Genomic DNA, 26,630 nt, shown 5'->3' with positions numbered 1-26,630 from the left:
GATCCGTTTTGACACCAAAAAAAATGGGTCTGAAATGGGTAGGACCCTGCTTTTTTACCGTTTCCAAAAAAATGTTTTCTTGGAAACGGTAAAATCACTTTGCAGCTTTCAGACCGCACAGATTACCGTATCAAAACGGTTAAAAATCTGCAGAATACCGTTTTTTTAGTGCGGTCTGAAAAGGGCATGAATTCTTCATCTATCTCTGTGAGTTGCCTATGTCTAGTCCACGGAACACTTTCTGGTGTCATTACGTGGCTATGATTTCACCATTTCGACATCCGAATGTTAACATTGCACAAACTGTGGACAGGCTCCTGGACGACCTCCTCAAACTGTTGGCAGGTTTGCAATGTCGACATCTGAAATGTTTACATTCTGAATATGCCAATAGTTAGGGAGCAGGGACCTGGGAGACGCCAGAGCAGCTGCGGGGACCAAGTAAGACACTTCTAGATCAACAAGGAGTGTTTCTCGACAGTTTGTTATGTCGACATATCCATGTAGGCAGTCTCATTCCGACATAACTCTTAGCCATTTGTTTTGTTGTGCTAGATGGATTCCATATCATACCTGAAAAAATAGATAATTGGTGTCTTTGGGGTAAATTTACTAAGATGGGAGTTCCATTTCAGATGGGCTGTTGCTATGGGCAACCAGACTGATCAATCTGTTATCTTCTAGAAGGGGCTAAATAAATAAAGTAGATTCTAATTGGTTGCCTGTACCCCGTTGCCTGCAATGTAATATTACCTTTGTTTAGGAACAATATAGCTGCTAACATCCGGTTACTACATGATGAAATGCATATTAGGGGGTAGATTTATTAAGCTCGGTGAAGTGATTAAAGTGTCTGGTTTTTATTACCGGCCAATCAGCTCCTAACTGTGAAGTTACAGGCTTGGTTTGAAAAATGGCAGGTAGGAGCTGATTGGCCGGTGATAAAGACCAGACACTTTATCACTTCACCGAGCTTAATAAATCTACCCCTAGGTACCCCTAGGTTCTCTGTGTGCCCACACATAAATACATATGCATGGAGATATTTTGTGGGTAGTGACACAAGTCTCAAGTATCTGTGTTCCATTCTTGGTGGCCTATTCAGTTTCTCCAACATGAGGAACGTTTATAAAGATGCTCCACTGTGATGGGTTTTCCTTTTGTCCTTGCACCCTCCTTTTTGTAATGGGTCCAGTCAGCCATCGCAGAGAATATATCTTCCCTTTAATGTATTTTTCTCTTTCACAGTTTGAAAATGTTTTTTACTTTCTGCTAGAAGAATAATAAAATACCCCCCGATTTTTATAAGTTGCTCTTCTTTTATCGAAAAGGCTGGACAGTGAGATGTTTCAGATCATTGCGGTGTGCTCCTGTACTGCTGCCGTACCCTGAGTGGGTTAACCCTTCTAGTGTACGGTGCTAACATTCACTCCTTTTGTTAAGGCCCTCTTGTCTCCATGTCATTTTCTCTACCATAATCCTTTGGGGCTGGATTAGTCTAAAACAGCAAAGTAGCCAGATGTCTGATTCTGAGCGAGTCCCAGAGGCCAGCTACGGAAAGCGACTTAATTCATTCAGGGCTGCAGATCAAAGGTACCGGTGAATTACTTATGGGCACGTAATGTGTGTCACATCTATTATTATCACTCGGAAAAAAAATACATGGCACCTATTATTGCTAATTGCATATAGTACAAATCAAATTGTGATTTTAAAAAAATTAATACAAGAAACCTTCTATGTGCCTTTTAGAATTCTTAAAACTAATTTTACATATTTGTGTGTGGTGATTTTGGCTTTTAAATGATCAAATACTCCTTTTCTCCAGGGCCTGTAGTGATCCCATCAGCTGTTAATGGCAATGCAATTAATTAACACACTGGACCTCACCTATGAAGTGCCTTTCTGCTGTACCTACTTTACTGTACTTAGCAGATTCTACACCCTCCCTCTAATCTGGAGAGGGACGCAGTGTTGAAATGGGGGGAAAGGCAGTTTTGGGGGAGAGAGGTAAGCAGTGTTGGGGGTGATGGAAACAGAGTCAATCAGAGAGAAAGTATCAGAGATGGAGAGAGAATGCCTCACTCGGATTCGGTGTCAGGGAGACATAGTTATGGAGTGTGTGTTTGGGAGAGTGAGAGCGAGCGAGTGTCAAATAGGAGATGGAGAGAGGGGCAGTGTCGGGTTATAGTGGGAGAGAGGCAGTGTCGGGATTGTAAAGCGCAACAGAATCTGCTGCGCTATATAAGAAACTATAAATATGGAGGGAGAGAGGCAGTGTCGGTGATATGGAGGGAGAGAGGCAGTGTCGGGGATATGGAGGGAGAGAGGCAGTGTCGGGGATATGGAGGGAGAGAGGCAGTGTCGGGGATATGGAGGGAGAGAGGCAGTGTCGGGGATATGGAGGGAGAGAGGCAGTGTCGGTGATATGGAGGGAGAGAGGCAGTGTCGGTGATATGGAGGGAGAGAGGCAGTGTCGGTGATATGGAGGGAGAGAGGCAGTGTCGGTGATATGGAGGGAGAGAGGCAGTGTCGGGGATATGGAGGGAGAGAGGCAGTGTCGGGGATATGGAGGGAGAGAGGCAGTGTCGGGGATATGGAGGGAGAGAGGCAGTGTCGGGGATATGGAGGGAGAGAGGCAGTGTCGGGGATATGGAGGGAGAGAGGCAGTGTCGGGGATATGGAGGGAGAGAGGCAGTGTCGGGGATATGGAGGGAGAGAGGCAGTGTCGGGGATATGGAGGGAGAGAGGCAGTGTCGGGGATATGGAGCGAGAGAGGCAGTGTCGGGGATATGGAGCGAGAGAGGCAGTGTCAGCGAGATGGAGCGAGAGAGGCAGTGTCGGCGAGATGGAGAGAGCGAGATGGAGGCATTGGCGGGGAGATGGAGAGAGCGAGATGGATGCAGTGTCGGGGAGGTGGAGAGAGCGAGATGGAGGCAGTGTCGGGGAGGTGGAGAGAGCGAGATGGAGGCAGTGTCGGGGAGATGGAGAGAGCGAGATGGAGGCAGTGTCGGGGAGATGGAGAGAGCGAGATGGAGGCAGTGTCGGGGAGATGGAGAGAGCGAGATGGAGGCAGTGTCGGGGAGATGGAGAGAGCGAGATGGAGGCAGTGTCGGGGAGATGGAGAGAGCGAGATGGAGGCAGTGTCGGGGAGATGGAGAGAGCGAGATGGAGGCAGCGTCGGGGAGATGGAGAGAGCGAGATGGAGGCTGCGTCGGGGAGATGGAGAGAACGAGATGGAGGCAGTGTCGGGGAGATGGAGAGAGCGAGATGGAGGCAGTGTCGGGGAGATGGAGAGAGCGAGATGGAGGCAGTGTCGGGGAGATGGAGAGAGCGAGATGGAGGCAGTGTCGGGGAGATGGAGAGAGCGAAATGGAGGCTGCGTCGGGGAGATGGAGAGAACGAGATGGAGGCAGTGTCAGGGAGATGGATCGCATCAGCATTTCAATCGAGAATGCTGTTTTCTTGGTCTTGAAAGATAATTATTGGGATATTCCTTTTAAGCTGCAACTGCAAATGTAGGTGGAGCACCTCCTCCTGCATTTGCAACACAGTAAGAATCACAAGTGCTGAGCTGCTGCGAGCAGCTTATCCTATGCAACGTTTCCTGAATTAGGTCCTTTGACTACAGATCAGGTCTTTGGGGGTGGTACTACACAGCATTAGGCTCCGACCCTAAATACCTGTGAATTGCTGCTGACGTGGCTAGGGGCAGTGTTGGCTTTGCCTTTTGATTCAATTGATACAAGCATTCCCCAGCTTGGTCCTCAAGATACCCGAACACTCCTGGTTCTAAGCATATACATGCTTAAGAATAGATACCTTAATCAGTACCTAGCATTTTGATTTCACAATGTATGCCTACTCATGGAGATATTTACAAGCTGTTAGGGTACCTTGAGGGTTGCAAAATAGTATCCTTTATTTATACAGCACAATTATAACTCCTCATTGACTGGAGAAATTCTCTTCTCCTTCCCTAAAGCAACCATCCATTTCCACATGTACCAAAGGTCCCATCCACTAGTGCACTGTATTGCATGCGATACTCCACCAACTCACCCGTCAGGATAGCATACGAGGCCTGTTGACCTTCAGTGGTTCACCTAATGCATGTCAACCCTTTTGAGTGTCGTCCTAGTGACCATACACCAGGTTTGCATCACCAACTCCACTCTTGAAACCAAAAAGACTCTCCTAGTTCAGTAAATGATGCAGAAAGTATAGTGGAGCTGTATCCACTCTGTACATTGAGTAACCGCTGCTATTGTGTTTCTTCCTCTAAGCCGCCCCCACCATGGACTATGCCCAAGGACCACATATGATCATCGTGAGATCTGATTGGATGATGTCAGCGTTGTGTGCCTGATGAGAGTTTCTGTTTCTCACCCCCATAGAAAGCAGATGGTGCTGGTACTTATTTAGCCTAGGCTGTTACTCAAATTGGATGTTGACAGCGTAGAGTAAACTGCACATCATATTCAATTCATGTACTGTATATTCTACATACTTGCCTACTTTTGAAAACTAATTTCAGGGAGATTACAGTTTATAATAGAAGTTTGCAAAGATCCCCCATTGAGGGGGCGTGTCATCCTCCACCCAAAGGGCGTGTCTAGTTCATATACTGTATGGAGAGATTGTGAACGTGGCACCTAGAAGCGTGGGTGTGTACAGCTACATCTGAGAGGAATCAAATGACTTATATCCAAATGTAGATGAGCCCCAGAGCAGTTAGTCAGAGCTACTATACTAGGTGAAGTGTTGGGAAATGGTGCTGATAATTCAATGTAAATGTATCTATCGCTCATTCCTTTTTCCCCCAAAAAATGTAACAGTATAATGTGGGCTAGGTGAAATTAGGGATATTGCTGCTACAGATGTAGCCCCTGCCATACTTGGCTGGAGCTCGCCAGACCCTCCCCACTGTGGCGGACAGGGGCTACACTGAACTGGGACGCACGTGCGTCTCGCACGCACACGCGTCCCAGTCTCTCGGCTGGGACGCTGTGTGTCCCTGCCCATCTCCGCTTCAGGGAGACTGGCAGGGTAAGGAGGGGCAGCGAGGGGTACCTGCGGTGGCGGGGACCAGAGGCAGGCTCCGTTGCTAGGGGGCGCGCAAGCGTCTCGTACGCGTGTTCCCCCTTGCGGGATGGCGGGGCCTGCAAAGATGGCCTAAGCTCCATCTGTATTTCAGGGAGTCTCCTGCAGAATGCAGGAGGGTAGGCAACTATGATATTATATTTTTACAAGATTCTTTTTGTAGAATAAAACAAGGGCACTCCCATGTCTGCCCGATGCTTTATTGAAAAGTTATGTCTTGGAAAGGCTGTGAGAATCTGTGAAAGATATTTTGGCCAGTAGCGGAACTAGTTCTTTAGAATCTATGGTTGAAAGTTACTTTTATCCAGTCTGAGCTATTCCATGCATCAGTAAATGCAAACAAGGAAAGTCCTATGCATTTAATTTGGCATTCATTAGGACTTCCGTATACTATTAATGATGTTTGCAAATAGTAAATCCTCGCAGTTATGTAATGTCAATAATTTTTTTTGCTGCTGAACATTCTTTAAGTAAATATATGTAAATAATTCACACAACTTTTTTTTTTTTTTCCAGTTATGTCTGTCATGCAAGTCTGAAGTATCTAATATTGATAGAGCAGTCTGGATACCGTCCTAATTACAGTATACAGTTATTGACGGACGCACTGTTCATGAGAAAATGTGGTTTAGCTCCCGCCCTCCTTCCTTGTACTTCCTAGATTTGCCATAGGCGTAATGATAACTAGCAGTTGGCGGTGCTGTAAACCAGTTGATTTTTCTGAAGAGCTGAATACAGTAGCTGGGGTTCTAAGCTGATGCTAGAACACATGATTGTATTTGAGGATGAAAGTTTCCCTGGAGCACAGTGAGCTGCCTGCAAAGTGGGTGATAGGTTTCACACACTCATTACCACTTCTTCATGAATATTTGCTACTAGATTAGAATGGGTATGGGTCATGGGATCGACAGTCAAGAGATCGACCATTAGGCCATAGACACATGAAAAAGGTTGACACACGCAATAAGTCCACATAGCGGTCGTCATGAGTTTTCACAGTTTTTCGGTGGCGGTCAACATGGACATCATGTAAGTGTACGGCGTCCCCGTGCTTCGGGGCACGGTGAGTCGCTACGCTTGGCAAACTATTAGAATCTAACTTCAGGTCCACTTGGAAAGTAAAGTATGAAGAAGACACCTTGGTACTTGTGGATTATCACGGCTCCGATCGCATGCCATATATAGTGGCATGCGATGGGATGCGATTTTTGCAGGTTTTTAAAGTTTTTTGACAAAATCGCATGCGATCGCATGCAATTTTTAACAGAAAAGCATCCAAATGCATTGAAATTATTATGAAACATGTTCAATGGCCCCCAAATGGCATTTTTGAGGCTGTACCACCCCCACTATCAACGCGAACCCGGAGCGTGGCGAGCGCAGCGAGCGCAGCGGTGGTACGCGTCCTACGACCTTTTCATACCCCCACTATCCACGTCGGCGTGGAGTTGAGAATAGAAAGTGTGGCGAGCGCAGCGAGCCACCGAGCCCAAAGCGTGGCGAGCGGACGCGGACACCTGTGAAGCCCGCGAGGGGACGCGGATACCTGTGAAGGTATCCGCGTCCCCTCGCGGGGCTCGCTGCGCTCGCCACACTTTCTATTCTCAACTCCACGCCGACGTGGATAGTGTGTGTGTGAAAAGGTCGTAGGACGCGTACCGCCGCCCCTCGCGGGATCGCTGCGCTCGCCACGCTTCGGGTTCGCGTTGATAGTGGGGGTGGTACAGCCTCAAAAATGCCATTTGGGGGCCATTGAACATGTTTCATACTAATTTCAATGCATTTGGATGCTTTTCTGTTAAAAATCGCATGCGATCAAATCGCATGCAATGCGATTTTTTTCATGTGCGATGCCCATCGTGGGAGCCGTGATACTCCACAAGTACCGACACCTTTTAGAAAAACCAAAAAACCTTCAAAAACTAATGTCAACCGTCTCCATGTCTACATATTACTTGTGTCTACCTTTTGACCCTGCCGACCTAAGGTATGTTAACCCTTTTCATCTTTTAACATATGGCCAGTTGGCAAAAAGTGGTCATTCTATTGACTGTCGACCTTATTATTGTGGCCCTGCCGACCACATCCCGTTTAAAACCTAACTTCTCTCCCAAAATTTTATGCAGGCATGAAAACCGGGAACATCAAGATGTAGCCATGTTGTGGCTTCAATGCAGCTGCTAGTGCCCGTTCGAAGCAGCAAGTCGCACCCGCGACTCGTCACCCCTTCTGCCGGTTAATGTATTTTTAATGATAGCAGGTGTGCTCGCTATGACATGGCGGAGGAAAGATATGGCTAGCTGCATCTGTAGATCTGCAGCAAACCTTAAGATAGGTCAGATTCAACTAAAGTGCATATAGCTGGCAATTACAGGAGGTAAATCTTTGCTCACACAACTTACTGCACATTTGTTTGCATGTTGGTCAGATAACAGAGAACATTTCTGAACACTTTATGTCATTGTAACTCATAACTTCCACTTTCTGAAAAATGACCATCTGGAATTAATTGGGAATTAGGCATTGGGAACATCATCCGCGTGTACAGTTGCTCCTAAATTGCGTTCTTTAATAATCACCTCTATGGTGCTTCATTCTGAAATGCACAATATATCATGCAAAAGCGCATCACAGTAGCACCCCTCATTCATCCAGAATGCTTGTGTGTTTTAGGTGTAGGCACCATATTTTAATTTGAGTCTCGGTTATAATTGGTTGCTCTTGATAGTTGTAGCAATCCTAGCATGTTGAAGAATTAAGTTCCGCTTTAAAGTGCTGTGCTTTTTACCATCATGCAGAAAGCTATTTGTAAAGCATTAATAGGTCAAGTTTAAGAAGTACACCAAACAGGCAATAAAAGATGGATTCCTGTCCTGATCAGCAAAGTAATTGTGCTCTTGGCTCTGGATGAAGCTGGTGCTATTGAGCAGTCTGTAACTGCCACCGGTTGACGGGCAGCTTCCGCTAGAGGCTGCGCAGGAGGCCTACCTAATATGCTGTCTGCCCTAAGGGCCTATGGGAGCGCAGCTGGATTATTATGTTAATGCATGAGCCTCCTGCCCTCTTCCTATCCCAGCTGGGCTCCCTGTTGTTCAGCTCTGCTTTTTCCTGACAGTATAGTAATATGCTTCATGATTGAAAGGGCAAAAGGGCTCAAAAAAAAAAGGAAAGAGAAAAAAAAAAGGAAAGAAAAAAACGAAGCAGTCTACAAAGAGATGTCAGTGAACCAGTGGAGAGATTTCTTCCTGTCAGCATCTTAGGAACCTTGTATGTAAATAGAGATTTAGACAGCTTGAATCTTCAAAACGCCTGGTTTAAGCAGTGATGAAGTTAACATTTCATGCACAGGCACACTGCGTAGTATTTCCCATATAGGGAAAGGCATATTTACTGTGACTATGCACAGGACTTGGTAACGGACACCTCCCCTGTGGGACTAGTTTACGTCTGTCAAACACCCTCCCTGGGTCATACTTCCATCAGCATGGATCCAGTACACTGTACTACTTGCTTGCAAAAAAAAAAAAAAAGAGGGGGTCGTTTTTAGCAATGGTAAATAAAAATCCTGAACTCCTCTTTCAACCAAAAACATCCCATGTGTATATAAGAGATATCTGAAAATCATGTACAGATGTCTATGCACTGAACCCAAAAATCAGCTGGAATTCCAACCTTAAGTGTGTTTTATATTATAATGCCATTTCTGTATTACTTGGCGCATAAGTGGTTAACAACTGCATCGTTGGATGGCTTGGAACTCTGACAGAACCCCCCCCCCCCCCCCTGGGGCAGCGAGAGAAATGGTTAAATGTCTGTATATTTAACCTGTTGAGATCCAACGTTGCTGTGAGTGGTCCTCAAAATAATAACAAAAAAAGCCATTGTTGCTCACAGCGACTGTTCTTTTTTTTTGGGGGGGGGGTGCAATGTTTAACTAAACTTCAAATAATTGACTTGGCTGTATTTGTATTTATTTATACTAAAAGAACAGTCGCTGTGAGCGACGCTGGCATTTTTAGCAGACATTTTGAGGCTCTCACAACAACATTGGCACTCAAAGGGTTAAAACAAATTTGGGTAAACTGGCTCTAGGTCTGGTGCTGAAACCTTTGTTTGGACCCCCGGCATGTTCTTTTGTGCAGGATGCATGATTGTTGAAAAACAAATGCAGACTGTTTGGCTTGCGTGATTCATGGTTCTAGTGACCATGTTGCTGAGTGTAGTCATACACTGCACTCGTTAGTATTCAACCTAAAACAGAAAATGTACAAGAGGGAGAGCATGCCTTCACGGAGAGCTAGGAGAGATTATTATTTTATTTCTATGATAGTGTATTACACTACAGTTAATGTAGATATTGAGTCTCCGAAACATCTGCTGGCAGAGAGTGAAACTAAATTTTTTTCTTGCACAAACACAGAAGGTAGCAGACTAACTTTCAAAGCTTTTGCTTTGAACGGGTTTACTAGTTCATCATATCTATCAATGACCGCATATATGTTTGCATTATTAGCCGTGTTGGCACAGTGTTATTTTTTGTGTAATGTCTAATATTTTATTATTTGTGTTCTGTGCAAGTGACCACATTGGTGTCAATTGAGTGCCTACAATGGGAGCCTGTTACAGCACTTGGTTAGAAATGCATGTCAGCTGCAATGGTCTTCCACATGTGTTATCATTGGCATAGGTAACTTTCCTTTGTTGTAAGAGTCTCTGTGATATCTTTCCATGGGCTATAACGCTACTAGAACATTGCATTGGAAAACACCCTAGATGGGAGCAGAGGTCGGACACTTGGTCGGACGCTGATTGGCCGGCTGCCTAGAGCCTGAGGCTGCACTGTGTCCCTGGGGAAACTCGGGGGTGCCTGAAACGTGCACTGGTAAACCTGTACACCATGCACTAGTATGCAGTATCTGCACTGCGCACTCTCCCGTTGGGCTAAGCAGCACGTCCTTTGCCCTGGGCCTTTTGGCTGGGGGCAGGACAATTTTTCATGGTTATGGTATAAATCATAGACTGACTCATGATAGACAGTCATATGGTAGACCACTAATGGTCGACGTGGTCAAAAGTTCAACATGGTCAAAGGTTGACATGAGGTTTTAATGTTTTTAGGGTGTCTATGTCGACATAAGTCGACATGAATACTGTCTAAGTGTACCACGTCCCCTCACATGGCTCGTTGCGCTCGCCATGCTTCGGGCTCGCTGCGCTCGACACACTATTTTTTATTCTTCCTCCATGCCCTATTGGATGGTAGAGCATGAAATACCGCCTGTCCGCACATGTCGGCTGAAAATTTTGTAAAAAAAAATTCATGTTGGCCTTTAGACCATCTATCATGAGTCAGTCTGTGATCAGTCCTGATACCATTTTCACACCCCCACGCCGGGCCTTTTGGCTGGGGTCTTATTTATGTATTTGCCCAGCACACAGCGCTTTTTTTCACATTTTTTCATTTGTTTTATCACATTTTTATGGGCTGTAGGTACAACCCTTATGGGCTACCCACTTCCCACACACCAAGGCATTCTCCTTTTGGGGAGAGCCTAGGTTCCTCGATCCCCAGGGTGGTGCTTCGGCTAACCCTGGGGAAATTGAGGTGACCCCCAGCCGAAAGGTAGAGAGAAGTTCATTGAGGGTTCTCCGAACTTCGGTGCGGAGAACCCACCCGCCCTAACCCTTTCCAAGGTTGAGGGAAGAAGGTTTCTCCGAGCATTGGAAACGAGGACCTACCGTCCCTATTTTCCCCCCTTTTACCTTTTGGCTGAGAGAGGTTAGGGGAAGTAACGGGGCCCTTCTCCTTTTGGAGAGGGTCCAAAAGTATGTACACCCCCTATGCACGGGTTTTCCACTTGCACACTGGGTGATGGGAGCACACCTTGGGCTCCCGGTAAAAATAAAAAAAATTGCTTATTTTTGGAGATGCAAGCAATAAGCAATGTTTACAGTACTGTTATATCTGTACACTCAAACTGTGCACGGTAATAATAACACTTGGTTGACCCTATGACAAGAAAATGCTTTAAATGTGGAGAAAACTGCTCAGACCCCCTCAATTTCCTCCACACATCCAGGATGCTGATTTGGCTCTTAATTCTTTATAGAATCCTAGCCATGCCTCTATCTGAATGTTGTCAACCCTGCATACTCAAACCAGATGATTATCACATATTCACTTGTATCCCAATGTAATCACTGGTAATCTTTGGAGTATTTGACAGTAAACACTAGGGACCAGCAACACTTTTTTTTTTTTTTGTTAAAGGAAATGTTAGCATGATGTTGCTGGTTTCTGAATAGTAGCAGAAACAGTGTCATGTTGTGCGCCAGAGCTGCTGGTGCGTCATGTGACCTCTTGATCTACACAAGGTTTGTCCGTGCCCTCCAAGGAGTGCTGCATTTGAAAACTATGCTTCCTTACTTTTCTGTATTTGTTTGTGTCTCAAAGATAGTAGTACAGGTTGAGTATCCCTTATCTATAATCCTCAGGACCAGAAGCATTGTGAATAATGGATTATTCCGTATTTCGGAATATTTTTATATTTCAATTAGGTATATTGAGGACGGGACCCAAGTATGAACACAAAATGCATTTATGTTGTATCAAACACATTAAATATAATTTCCCCAGTAGTGCATTTTAGTAAAGACAGAAAAAATACATACCGCAGACTGAAGATTTCAGAATAATTGTAATGTAATTTTAAGGATCATTTAGAAAGGTTGTATGGTATATAAAGTGAAGGAGTACAGTGGCCTATAAATGTCTTTTGGGGGCCTAATGGCGTATTGAGGTGTCTGATGGCATATAAAGTACATTTGAAGGGGTCATGTGGAGGAATCTGATGGCACGTATGTGGCATCTAGAGGGATGTGATGGCATATGGGGGATATACAGTATGATTGCTATTATGGTGAATGTTGAAGAGTCTAATATAATGGGGATGTGGATGGGTCTGATGGTGTAAAATGAGTATGTGGAGTGGTCTACTGGAACTTTTTATTTTTAAGATTAAAAATAAGGTGTATTTAAGCAGAAAGTGTCATATACGGGGCATGGAGGTGGATTATAATAGCATATAATGGACATATGAAGGAGTCTGGATTTTGGAAGCTTTTGAAGGGTTATGATGGAATATAAGAAGCATGTGGAAGAATCTGATTGCTTTTAAGGAGCATCAGGAGAGCTCTGATGACCAAAGGGGAACTTGGAGAAGCCTAATGGCATATCAGGCATGGAAGGGATATATGGAGTAATCTGGTGGAATATAATGGGCATATGAGGAACTTCTGACAGCATGTAAAGGTCATATGGACAGGTCTGATTCATGTAAGGACAGGTATAAGTGTCTAGAGGGTATGTTAAGGGATCTGATTGCATGGCAAGGGGTATATGGGGATCTGATGGTATGTGGAGGAATTTAATGGCATAATATGGGCATGTGGTTGAGTCTGATGGCATGTGGATATGCCGATGGTATATTAAAGGCTTATGAAGCATCTAATAGACTATAAGGATGATTGGGGGGGAATGTAATGTTTTATATAAGGGTATTTGGCAGGGTCTGTCGACATATGGGGATATCTGAATGCTTAAAATGGGTATGTAGAGGAGTCTAATTTCAAATATTAGCACGCCGATGAGTCTTCTAGATTACAAAGATTTATGTGGCATGGTCTAGTGGAATGTAAAGGACATTTGAAAAACTTTCTGAACCATATAAGGTGTATGTTGAGGGGTCTGATGGCACATAAGGGGTATGTGTGGAAACTGAGTATATAAAGAGCATTTGAAGGGGTCTGATGGCATTGAGGGAATTCTGGTGGCATAAAAGGCATATGGAAGGGTCTGATGCCATAAAATTAACATGTAGAGAGGTCATGTGGTGGGAGCTGATGGCATGAAACGGGTATGAGGAAAAGTCTAGTGACAAATAAGTGTTATCTGATGGCATGTAAGGGGCATGAAGGGGGTCTTATGGCGTATGAGTGGCATGTGGTTGAGACTGAGGAATATTTGCTAGTATAAAAGGTGTTTATGTACAACTGGCAAACTGAAATATACTTTACATGGGAGATTAAGATTTTGACCCTTATTCAGATCTGATTGCAGTACTGATTTGTTCTCAAAATGGGCAAAACCATGTGCACTGCAGGTGGGGCAGATGTAACATGTGCATAAAGTTAGATTTGGGTGAGTTATTTTTTTTCTGTGCAGGGTAAATACTGGCTGCATTATTTTTACACTGCAATTTAGATTTCAGTTTCAACACACCCCACCCAAATGTAACTCTCTCTGCACATGTTACATCTGCCCCACCTGCAGCGCACATGGTTATGCCCATTTTGAGAACAAATTTTTACTGCGATCAGATCTGAATAAGGGCCCTTGTCACTACCAAAAAATGTTTAATGTATTAAAATGACTATTAATGGTGGGCAAGAAGCACCCTGCAAGTTTTTTTTTATTTTTATTTTTTTTAATTAGTCGAGCATTTGTTTTGTAATCTACACATTACTTTACAATACCTTACAGCTGGTTGTTTAGCTTCAATTGAAATTAAATCCTGTTGTTGTAGCCTATATAATTTCAGTTTTGTAATTTTAGTTTGCGTTAAAATTGATGCAAAGAGGAAAAAACTTTTAATTCTATATTTGTGTGAATCAAAGATATATGTGTCATTGTTGTACATTTTGCTTATGTTTTATTTAGCTATTACCGCAGCCATGTTGTGTCACAGTATGCCTGGATTTTTTGTATGCATTTAAACAGTCTTTTTAAAAGCCCGGGAGTATTTCTGCCAGTCCTGCTGGCAATATCACATTCACACAAGAATTGCAGGAAACCAGGGTTGGCACTTTATGTAAAAAGAGATCTTGCTGGAGACTTTTTTTATTAACTGTCATCATCTTCATAATGTATGTCCAAATAACTGCTGTATAATAACTAAATTGGAGAATAATGGGCCCCTTAAGAAAGGTCTAAGTCATTCAGGATAGTCAGTGACAAATAGGCTGTAACAGAGTAACATGCACATAATGTCCTGCTTACACTCTCTGCTCTGTGTCATTCCCATCTGTCAATGTCCTGGCTCTGCTCTTATTAAAGCACTCTTCCACAAAAGCAACTTAATTTCCGTAAGTAGGAGTGACAGCAAATTCAATTTAGCTTCCACAATCACTTGCCTCATCTTTGTTTTTGTTGTTGATGCAGTAGTACCTTGCAAAATGTATATTCCACTCCAATGTGTAATATAAATTCTTATTCTGTATTTCTTACATTCATGATAATGCTGCCCATTGAGGGATAGGATTGGGAACCTTTAGCCCTCCAGCTGTTGTTGAACTACACTTCCCTGCATGACCTGCAACAATTTTAGCATGGCCAAATAGCAAAACTGTAGCACGGCATGCTGGGATGTTAGTTCAGCAACAGCTGGAGGGCCAAAGGTTTCCCAGCCCTGATATAAGGTATAAGAAACTTTAGGATGTTCAGAGATAAACATCAACCGCTCACTTAGTGTTGTCAGGGCTCGGGTATCTGGTGTCCCCAGCTGTAGCAGCAGTGAGCCAGTGGTCAGGGAACTGGAACACGGAAGGCTTGAGGTAAGGACAGTTCATAGAACACTGGGCACTGAGTACACAGCTAGGTGGGGGAGTTGAGGTGACTCTGTACAGAGGTGCGGAGTCTAACCCCACTGACGGTTGTCACCAGGGACCCCCGCAAGGAGGTTTGGACTTCGCTGCGTTCGGTGGACAGGTTGCGGCCGCCTGAGGGAGTTCCCACATCTAACTGGCCAATCACTGAGGAATGGGTAGTGATGGCTGAGTGCTAGTCAACTAGAGCCTGTGGTTTACTTCTTCTCTTGGAAGTCGCAGACTGAGTAGTCTTGGCAACTGTTGACAGTGTCGGCCTGGGAGCCGTGGACTGCGTTGGTCTGGGAGCCAAAGAGAGATGTCGATGGCCTTGGAGCCAGAGATGCTTGTTGACGGCCTGGGAGAGAGATAGAGATGTCAACCGCTTGGGAGCCGAGATGAGTGTCGATGTCCTAGGAGCGGAGATGGGTGTAGAGTTCACGCCTGTGTCGACTAGGGAGTCGATGATGGTAGACGGCTTTGGGAGCATATAGTGATCTCTGCTGGTGGAAGCTGGAAAGCTCAGACCTCTTCTCCTGGAAGCTATAGATGTTGTTAGCTGGAAGGTAACCTGGCAGATGATTGGTTAAGCAGGGAGCTGATCCCTTGATAAAGATCCCTGTGGATTGAAACGCGTTGGTTAGCAGAGGAGGACCTGACTACTTACCTTTTTTGGAACTGGAACACCCTGGACTTTGCCATCTGTGTGGACTATCCGGATCCATCCACACCCAGGTCGTTTTCCATCTTTGTGTATCCAGTTTCATCTTTGGGGTGTAAAAAGGTCTTTCTCCTGATTTATATTGCATTTTGTATTATTTTATATATGTTGAAGTGTATCGTGATCCTCCCATAAGTCCTTTAAGTCAGTCAGGGCATCTGCGCAAGGAGGTGACAGGTGTACTACATTGCACAACCAGGGAGCTGTATTAACAGCAGCAGATCACCGGTGCACTTCACAGGTTATTCTGGAACAGGGAACCTGGAGCCTAGCACGCGGACTTCTGGGGAGTACTCAGGGATCAGACAAGTTGTTCAAGGCAAGGAGGAAGTGCCTGTACGGGGCAGTACGGATGGTGTAATGGTTAGCATTACTGCCTCACAGCACTGAGGTCATGGGTTCAATACCCACCATGGCCCTAACTGTGCGGAGTTTGTATATTCTCCCCGTACTTGCGTGGGTTTCCTCCGGGTACTCCGGTTTCCTCCCACAATCCAAAAATATACTGCTAGGCTAATTTGGCTCCCAACAAAATTAACCCTAGAATGTCTGTGTGTGCGTGTACATGTGGTAGGGAATATAGATTGTAAGCTCCACCGGGGCAGGGACTGATGTGAATGGTCAAATATTCTCTGTAAAGCGCTGCGGAATCTGTGTGCGCTATATAAGAAACTGCTAATAAATAAATAAATAAATAAGTGCCAGAGGCCCGACCTCTATCCCCCTACCTGTCTGATTGACTACAAGTCGCAGCATCAATTAACCCTAGGAAGTACCTGTGCACATCTTGATCACATGATCAAGCGCACAGGTCAGGGTAACAAGGTCACAGGGAATTTATTGGAGGAATATGACATGTGACTGGCATTGGCACAAGCTTGAATTTTTAATATAAATCTGTTTGAAGTATAAAGACTGATGGAACAATCCATCCATTTTTAGGAGAATTGAGGATGTGGAAGGTGTAAAATCCACTAATTGAGAACACTTTTCTCATTAAGGTTTTTTGTGTGTGACCATTTGCAATGGATTTCAATACAGAAATTAACATTACACAATAGACTATAAAATATTTTACCTGCGACATTCTTACCAGTTTATCCATTATGAAAGAAATAAAACCTCTGTCAATTGTGTACCTAAAGTAGCTAGACTTGTACATCCATTTTGCTAGCGGTAGGAAAAACTGTACATTTTTATTATTATTTTAAACTAACACAGTCCAAATAACCCATAGCAACCGGGACATTTTATTTCAATCTCTTGCATTTGTTTAAGTTTGTTTTGATTGGCCGATATTGCTTACTGCACTTTTTGTGCTTTGTTTGGTACAGAGCTTAATTCCTACTCTGAATAGCTATCTCTAATGTGCATAAGGGATTTACACTGATTCATTGGGTTAGATGCATAGTTAATGATCTAAATTAAGTTAAACTGATACATTTAGGGCCAGATGTATCAAGCTTCAAAAAGTGATAAAGTAGAGAGCGTTAAACAATCAGCTCCTACCTGTCATTTTTTAAAACCAGCCTGTAACATGACAGGTAGCAGCTGATTGGCTGGCTGTTTATCACTCTCCATTTTACCACTTTTTGAAGCTTAATACATCTGGCCCTTAATGTGTTCTTCATATACAAATACCCAAGTCACTGGGTGATTTAATTAAAAAGCTCTTGTTTTCTGATGCAACCATATACATTGGGCCATATAGTGCAGGTACCTGTGAAGGTATCCGCGTCCCCTCGCGGGGCTCGCCACGCTTCGGGCTCGGTGGCTCGCTGCGCTCGCTACACCTTCTATTCTCAACTCCACGCCGACGTGGATAGTGGGGGTATGAAAAGGTCGGAGGACGCGTACTGCCGCCCCTCGCGGGCTCGCTGCGCTTGCCACGCTTCGGGTTCACGTTTATAGTGGGGGGGTGGCGTGGGGGTGCATTTAACATTGTAAGCACCCATTAGGGTGCTTAAAAGCACCCTTTAGGGTGCTTATACAATCTTTCATCGCATAGGGGGTAAAAATCGCGTCGCATCGCATGCCATCGGGTGCATGGCATGCGATGCGACGCGATGTACACATCGTGCGATTGACATCGGGGGCGCCGCCAAAATACACAAGTACCCAGGCTACAAACAGCAGTGGTCTGCTGTAGGCCAGGCATTCCCAACCTTGGTCCTCAAGGCTCACGGACAGTGCAGGTGCTAGTGATTTATTCATGCTTCAGCACAGATTGTCAAATTAAAATAACTGAAGTACTAGTTAAGTCACCTGTGCTCAAGCCTGGTAATCCCTTGGAATGATAGTGTGCCTTGGGCAGATGTATTAAACCTTGAAAAATGATAAGGTGGAGAGCGATAAAGTACCAAGCAACCAGCTCCGGTCTATTTTCAATCGCAGCCTGTAGCATGGCAGTTAGAAGCTGGTTGGCTGGTACTTTGTCACTCTCCACTTTATCTTTTTCCAATGCTTGGTACATCTGCCCCACTATATGATGAAAGGGTTACTGTACCTTTAGCACGAATCATGCTTACATTCATCCCTGTAAGCAATGGTGTTTTTGTTTTGCCTCTGATAATTCTGCACCTTAAGCTTATGCTGTTGGGTACAGTTTACATCATTCTACATCCAAACGCACAGGGGGTATGCAATGTGCCGCCGCTATTTCCGACGTGGGAAATAGCGGCGGCTCACTATTCAATGCTGTCATTAACGACAGCATTGATGCGGCATCACGGCAGAACGGGCCCGACTTCAGAAGCTGTTGGGCCCGTTCTGCCGATAACGGCCATGGATTGCCGTTATCTGGGCGGCAGATCGACAATCCACGGGCGTTTTCACGGCCACGCCCCCTTTACGCCCATCGGCAGGCGGGACATTGAATCCCGTCTGTCGTAATGCGGTCGGTCTGACCGCAAACGGGCCAGGATCACTGCTGTCGGCAGGGATAGACAGCAGTGATCCCAGATTGCATACCCCCCACAGTGTACTTTACCTATACTTCACAGTATAGCTCCCGATATTAAGAATGCTTTTTTAAGCTACAATAGTAAAAAAAAAAAAAAAAGGTTCCCTAATTCTATCTTTTGTGTATTATGCAGCAGTGATCTTTTCCTTGATGTGCACATACTGTATTGTAAGCTCTTTTACATTTCTTAGTTTCAGTTGTCTTCAGTATTGTTTGGTGCATGAATGTATGTTTCCTAATGTTACATGTAGGCATTGGTTGATTTTGTGGGTAAGGTTACCAATTTGTTTAAATAAAACTTCATAGGTACTGGTAAAAAATAGAAGCGGTGCAGATCTTTACATGGAATGGGCCTTACTTGATGTTGCCCTCTTGTGGTATTTTTAGGAATGACTTAATCCTGAAGAATCTGAATATGTACAATGCAGAGGATGAGGTTGTATAAATTGGGGGAAGCTGCTTTTAGCTATGTGCAAAAGCAAATTCATTTCTGAGAAACAGATTTCATTGTCATTTTCTGACATGTCTCAACTGGAAAATATTTAGTAGTCCAGTGTTGAAAGAAGTGAAGAGATGTGGGTTTTTTTTCACTGTAAGTTGGAGAGTTAAAAACAATCTGTCTTGTGTTGCTGTATAGTTTCACTTATACAGTGAGAGGTTACCTGCGGCTTTCCACAAAGCTATACTGCAAATGTAAAGCAGAACTTCAGATGTCTTGCTAGGGTCACGTACCACTTCTATTCACAAACTCATTGAATACTATTACAGTCAATGGAATGTGTATAGTCATTACAGTGTAGAAGCTGGAACCCTTTGCAGTAGCTAGATGTACCAATAAGCAGTGACGGATACTCCTAATCTGCATAGAAAAGTTCATCAAATCTAATCTAGCGGATCTCTATGTGACCACAGTGTAACTGCTGCGTATGAGCAAATCTACAGCTGTTCCCTACTTTGTAATTTTACTTGTGTCCAGGCATTCTCTATAGATCTGCACAAAACCGCTATATAACCGGGACTGCAATCTAGCCGGAAACGTCTTATTAACAATGTGTAAGGACAAACTGTCTTTTTCTGTGGTTAAACTTAAGTGCTAAAATTTGTCATTAGATTGGCCTGTGGTTCTTTTTTGTATTCTTTGTTACAGTATATTCCATTCGGTCTTCATTGTGTTGTTACCATGCTTTGCATTAAAAAAAATCACATTTAACATGCCGAAAACTTAGAAATCATTACCGTGCAGTTGTCTGTACTGAAAACCTTTCATGAATACAAATGACCAGGAACACATCTTTAATCTGGGACTGTCCCCGGACAGTTGCACTTGTCCCCAGATGCATCGGTCCATCAGCAGACCTCTGGTACATGGACCATTTTGTTGCCACTAGACCATTACAGGACATTCCAGAAATACATGACCCCATGAAAACTGCTCTTGGTTCTGTGGTAATGACAATTGAATGTTTAACATGTTTAATAAATGTAAAATACTATATACATAGTATGTATGTATGTATGTATGCTCTGCTCCAACACAGGACAGATGAAACTGGGATAGTTGTAAATGGGGACAGAGATAAAAGATAGGGAAATGGCTATAAGACAGAGGGGGTGGTGGGACTGAGGCCGGTTTCACACACTCCGGCTCGGACGGTGAAATCCCGCACGGCCAGGGAGCCGTGCCGCACACATTAGTTGTGAATGGACACTATTGTGTCCATTCACACGGGACGGCCACGGCCCGGCCGCACGGCTGCAGCCGGATCCCGCCACTGGAAGGGACGGCTGCCGGGCTGTGGCCATCCCTTCCATGATAAACTAGTGTGTGCGGCACGGCTCCCTGGCCGTGCGGGATTTCACCGTCCGGCAGGAGCCGGAGTGTGTGAAACCGGCCTGAGACATGAAATAACAAGGACGACAGAGGTAAAGGTGTCCACACACTAGAAAGATGGGCGATCTTAAGATGTGCACATAAATTAGCCTTGAAATATCTTGTCCTTCCTGGACGAAAGATTTCAGGCAAGCGCACATCTGTGCCTGAGATTTATCTTAAGATCCCATGTGCGTTCCTATGGATCTTTGCTAAATCTTCTGATCTTTCATGCAGCATGTAAGATCAGAAGATTTTGCAAAAGATCCGCAGGAGCACGCATTCAATTGATTTGCACCCAATAAACAGACGGAGGGTGGGGTGTGGACAAGGTTGAGTACATGAGGGCAACCCCCTACATGCCTGCACTAACAACACCTCACACCCAGGAGCTGGGGAAAGTTGTGGGACAGAGAGTTTGTGAAGAAACGGATATTAAAGAGACACAGGTTGTCTACAGGCTTCGCCTGGGGCTGAAGAAACTCTAAAAGGGTGATGCTTTATGGTGGCCACAATAGCTAGCCAGTAGCCACTCAGCCTTAATGGATCAAAGATACTAGTACACATATAGAAATGCCTGCCAGTTGTATGTTGTAATGCACTTCCTGTCTGTAGATACTGATCTCTGACCTGAATTCTCCTTGTGTTTTCTGCAGGCTGCTGCTATATTCAATTCTGCATTTGGGAGTTTCTTGGTGAGTACATCTAACCCACTGCCTTTATACCGCATCATTAGCGCAGCTTGTTACTGAGCTCCCAGCTGCTCAGATTATATACACTTGCCTTATTGTTCTGCTGTCACCTGTCCTCTTGAAGACCTATGTCAATATATTGCTTTCTTTTCACAATGTCTTTAATGAGGTATATTGAACAGCCATTACATAGCCACAAATAGCAGAAGTACAGTGGAGACAGAGGCACAGTGTGGCACATGATTGAGGATCCTCACTCTCAGCTGGTGTAAGTCCTGAGCATGCGTTCACAAGCTCTGTGGCAGAAACAGAACTGATTAATGCTAAATATATGCACACTGTACAATTTTTTTGACCAATTTCGTTGAGACATTTCCCTTGAACCCAGTGTCCTGGACGAAAGATGTTGAAGAAAGATATTGACAACATAAAGACAAAAGATCTAGCTACAGTTTACAGGCTCTTTTTGAAAGCTATCCAAATTGAACTGCATGCACAGTTGACAAACAATCTTGATAAACAGCTGGAGATATTTTGACCAATTTCGTTCAGAATGACAGGCACAAACGATATAGGTGAAACAAATTGTACAGTGTGTATGCACCTTAAGGGATCGCATCCAATTGTGTCTCCAATGGTAGAAATTGAGAGCTCTATCACGTGGTTGGCAAATGGGTAATCCTAATGTGTCCTTGGTACATACACTTTCATACATTCCCTGTGTACCAGTCCAAACTGTAGTACTATAGTGCATATAGTAACGACTTTTCATGTGTTTACTAAAAGTGTATGTATTGCAGATATAATATGAGATTTATTTATTTATTTTTTAATCCTTTTATTTATACTACCCTGTTTCCCCGATAATCAGACCTACCCCGATAATAAGCCCTACCCTTATTTCTGGGCAACAGTCCAAAATAAGCCCTACCCCGACAATAAGCCCTAGCAAAATCCCATTTTGCTCAGTCCCTTTGCTAAACTTCCAAATTTCTTTGTGAATGTAATGCATTGGTACAGGTCAACAAAATTAATACCACAAGCAACAAGAATGTTGAATAATACCAGGGGAATTCCGTTTTAATAGGCTTTTTTTTTGAGAAGACACAAAAAGGTTTGTTATTCGCACAGGACCCTCATTAGAGTGGAGGAGGTATAAATGGACCCCCCTGAGTAGTATACTGTAAATAGGTATATTCTTTGAGTTCTACTTTATGGGAGGTGTGCTACCACTGGACATAGGCAAGATATGTAAGAACAGAGGAAGAGAAAATGTATGTCTCGGCGTGGTGCACCTTTATGGACTTTCACGAATAAAAGTTAACTTTTATTAACATTATTTAAAAAGAGCAAAATATAAAAACACACAAGACAGAACAACATGAATGTGATGTGTTTAAAAAACGGCGGCTCACTCACTCGGCACAACTGAACTATCTGTGTGTGTGTGTGTGTGTGTGTATGTGTGTGTGTGTATATATATATATATATATATATATATATATATATATATATATATATATAATCTCTGTCGACCGGTGGTTCCCGTTGACACTTATAGTATTAAATCAAATCTGATATCTCGTGTGAAATGTGTCTAAATGGGATTACGTTTACGTTGCCAAAGGGGGGTTGCAGACACAATGTACGGTCTCTTAGCCACAAGATGTTCTTCCTGTATAAATTCAAGGAGTATCTCTTGTAACCACAATTTACCAAGTAGATTGTAGTTGTATCATTATACTGTCAGGCAATATGGTGAGATATTAGCAGTGTGCAATAATCTTGTATAATAACACTGATGCGTGTAATTAACCCACTGTTGGTCTTATACGGTGCGATCAGCACAAATAATTAGTAGGGTAAAGATGGTCACCCAAATTATAATCCAGTCTGTGGGTCACACTGTGTAATAGTTTCTGTGCACATTAGTATCACCATGTAGACATATGATACATTGTGTAAAGTAACAAAATACAGTATAGGTTTAGTGGGCTGCAGAGTTATGTTGCACTGCAGCCTTATATTTGGGGAGGCCCTCCAATGAACACTGCAGAAAACAGTCAACACCTGTGTTGACCGTTTTTAAAGGTGACAAAGCATGATTACAGAGCCTGAAAGTACTCTGCGTTTGTGTATTGCTATCCGCGGAGATCAGCAATAACTCTATGCAGATTCAAGGTTTGTCAATGTGTAAAGCCTGCTATTTAAACAGCGTTATTGCGACTCAAGTCAGCCGCTGTACTGATAATATAAGGGTATTTGGCAGATGAGCCGTATATATAGAATTATAGCAGGCTAAGCCACTGCGTTGCAATAGTGTTCTATGGTTAGTTAGGTAGTGTCGGCTGGAATTGCCAGACCCAGGTTTCCTCCAAACACTGTATGCCCGCACGTGGCTCAGTGTAGTAGGTTATGTGGTAGTGTCCCCAGTACTAAACATAGGTCAAATGATGGAAGTGGTATGGCCATACAGCGTGAAGGCACCCCCTCTGGTTAGCACACCTGTTTAGGAAAAATACAGATCAAAATACATTTTTATTATTTAGCGAGTGAGTGAGCGTCGCCACTTTTTTAAGAAGTCAAGATGCACCCTTATAGTCACAGCATAATGATAGATCGATAGAGAGAGAGAGAGAAAAGACTGGAAGAAACGATGTTGCTCTGAGGATTTTTCAAAAGGGTGTATTCAAAAGCATATAAAATGCAAACCAACGTTTCGGGGCTAGCACACCCCTTTATCAAGGTGTAGGGTGACAAAGGGGCGTGCAAACTTTGGTTTGCATTTTATTTGGTTTTGAATACACCCTTTTGAAAAATCCTCAGAGTGCCATCATTTTTTCCAGTCTACACTATCTATACTTGCTCCGAAGGGCAATGGGGTTATTCATCTACAAAGGGGAGTGCCGGGCCACAAACAAAACATATAGGGCGGTATTCAATGAGGCTGATTCGCCAGGTTTTTATGGCGATTTTGTGCTGTAAGGCGAATTTTTGACTAAAACGGTGAATCACCCTATTCAATGACCAGATGGCGAATACATTTCAATGTTTTTTTCACCATGATTCACCGAGTAGCAATCGCTATCTTTTTATAGTGAAGTGAAATGTGAACTTTTAAAATAAAGTGTTTTGTTTTTTACATTTGGTGTAAAAAAATCAGGAATTTTATTCTGAGGAGGGGCATGCTATTTTTATTCATGTGCTGTAAGCACATGAATATATATTTAATTTAAAAATGTATTTATTTTATTTTTTTACACAGACCAGCCAGCAGGGGGCCGGAGCCGAGCCGCTCATTAGATATTCATATATTCACTTCACCCGATCATTACATATGCATGATTGGGTGTAGTGAATATACCCGGTCCCCTGCTGGCACCCCCCGGGGGGCAGCCTGTGTTCTGCCTGGCACCCGGGGAGCCCACCTCCCCCCCACAAACGTTCTGGGGCAGGCAGGGAGACTTCCATCTCCCTGCCTGCCGCCGTCCTCAGGCTCCCTGCGGCATCCGCCGCAGGAGTTAAAATTCGCCGGTCAGGGGCAGCGAGCCCCTGACTTGTTGAATACTGGAGCCGGCGAGGCTCCGGAACGTGGCGAGCAGTGGCGAATGTGCAGTGAATCCTAAACAGGATTTGCTGCACATCGCCAAAATGCTCATTGAATACTGCCCATAGTCTGCTACATTCTGTGTTTGTCTATGTGTGAGAAAGAGATTGCAGCCAGCAGATGCCATGGTGTCAGAGACTCGTGGACACTAGACATATATAGATTACATAGTTACATAGTAGGTAAGGCTGAAAAAAGACTTGCGTCCATCTAGTTCAACCTGGTATAGATATCCATTGCTGATTTGGTAGGTTCTGGTATTTTACAGACAAATTATATTTCTTATTTGTACCCATGGATGTTTTTCTCCAGTAAATGTTTGTCCAACTTTGCCTTGAACGCATTTAATGAGCCAGCCATTACCACCTCTCTGGGAAGAGAGTTCCAGAGTTTGACTGTTCTGACCGTAAAGAAATTCTTTCTACTCTACTAGCTGAATGAAATCTTTTTTCTTCTAATCTATACTCATGCCCTCGCGTCCTAGATTCCTTTCTAGTAGAAAATAGGGTGTGTGACAGTTCCTTATATTGGCCCTTGATATACTTGTACATGTTGAGCATGTCCCCCCTTAAACGTCTCTTTTCTAATGTAAATAGTCCCAAATTGCTTAATCTCTCCCCGTAGCTTAAATTCTCCATTCCCCTAATAAGCTTTGTTGCTCGCCTTTGGACTTTTTCTAATTCTATGATGTCCTTTTTATAGTGTGGGGCCCAGAACTGTACTCCATACTCTAGATGAGGTCTCACCAATGCTTTATATAGTGGCATAATTACCCTTGAGGCCCTAGTTTCCATTCCCCTCTTAATACATGCCAGAATTTTGTTGGCCTTTTTTGTAGCTACATTACAATGGGCACTACATCCTAGATTGCTGTCTATTTGGACTCCTAGATCCTTTTCATGTATGGAATTACCCAGTTCCTCTCCGCTAAGGTTGTAACTTGCACACTGGTTGTGTCTCCCAAGGTGCATAACCTTACATTTATCTACATTGAACCTTATCTTCCATTTTTTAGCCCACTCATCTAGAATTGCAAGATCATTTTGAAGCATGGTGACATCTTCTGGTGATTTGATGACTTTGCTAAGTTTTGTATCGTCCGCAAAGATGGATACATTGCTGAGTAACCCTATCCCAATATCGTTAATAAAAATGTTAAACAAAATGGGCCCCAAAACCGAGCCCTGGGGCACTCCACTTAGTACCGGTATCATATCTGATACGGCACCATTCACAACCACTCTTTGTTCTCTATTACTTAGCCAATTCCCTACCCATCTGCAGATATTTTCACCCAATCCTAGGTTCTCCATTTTATTAATCAATCTCTTGTGTGGGACAGTATCAAATGCTTTAGCGAAATCTAGGAAAATCACATCTACAGCATTTCCATTATCGAGGTTTTTGCTAACCTCTTCATAGAACCCTAGTAGATTAGTTTGGCATGAACGATTTTTCACGAACCCATGTTGGTTAGTACTGAGTAGACGGTGATGATCTAAATATTCCTGGATACCATCCCTTAAAAATCCTTCAAATAGTTTACCCACAATTGATGTTAAACTAACGGGTCTGTAATTAGCGGGATCTTCCTTTTTTCCTTTTTTGAATATTGGCACTACCTCTGCTATTCTCCAATCTTTTGGTACTATACCTGACGATAGTGACTTGCTAAAGATATAATGTAGGGGGGTAGCTAGTTCATCCCTTAATTCCATTAATACCCTCGGATGAATCCCATCTGGCCCTGGGGACTTATTTGTTTTGAGTTTGCTTAGCCTCAGTATTATTTCCTTCGGCGTGAAATCCACAATGAGATCTGGCTTATTTGTCCCGTTTGTGGTAAATGTTCGTTCCACAGTCTGCTCTCCCTTAGTAAATACTGATGAGAAGAACTCATTTAACAGTTTTGCTTTTCCCTTGTCCTCAGTAACACTTTTTCCACTAGTATCAGTTAGTGGGCCTATGTTTTCCTTAATTAAACGTTTACTATTTATGTATTTAAAAAACTTCTTTGGGTTGGTTTTGCTTTC

At 43.6% G+C, this 26,630-nt stretch overlaps 1 protein-coding gene across 2 annotated transcripts in view; it reads left to right on the top strand.

The window, feature by feature from the left end:
• SLC10A7 (solute carrier family 10 member 7) overlaps positions 1 to 26,630 on the top strand; it is a 240,436-nt gene that overhangs the window by 134,371 nt on the left and 79,435 nt on the right. For both annotated transcript variants that reach the window (XM_083171239.1, XM_083171237.1), the window contains exon 5: positions 20,955 to 20,993. In XM_083171239.1, the coding sequence (XP_083027365.1) occupies positions 20,955 to 20,993 (39 nt within the window). The remainder of the gene's footprint in view (positions 1 to 20,954; positions 20,994 to 26,630) is intronic.

The sequence above is a fragment of the Crinia signifera genome, chromosome 1 (assembly GCF_055691185.1).
Source record: "Crinia signifera chromosome 1, ASM5569118v1, whole genome shotgun sequence".
Classification (NCBI taxonomy): Eukaryota; Metazoa; Chordata; class Amphibia; order Anura; family Myobatrachidae; genus Crinia; species Crinia signifera.
Note: the sequence above shows the minus strand (reverse complement) of the source record. Positions and strands in the feature narration are given on the sequence as shown.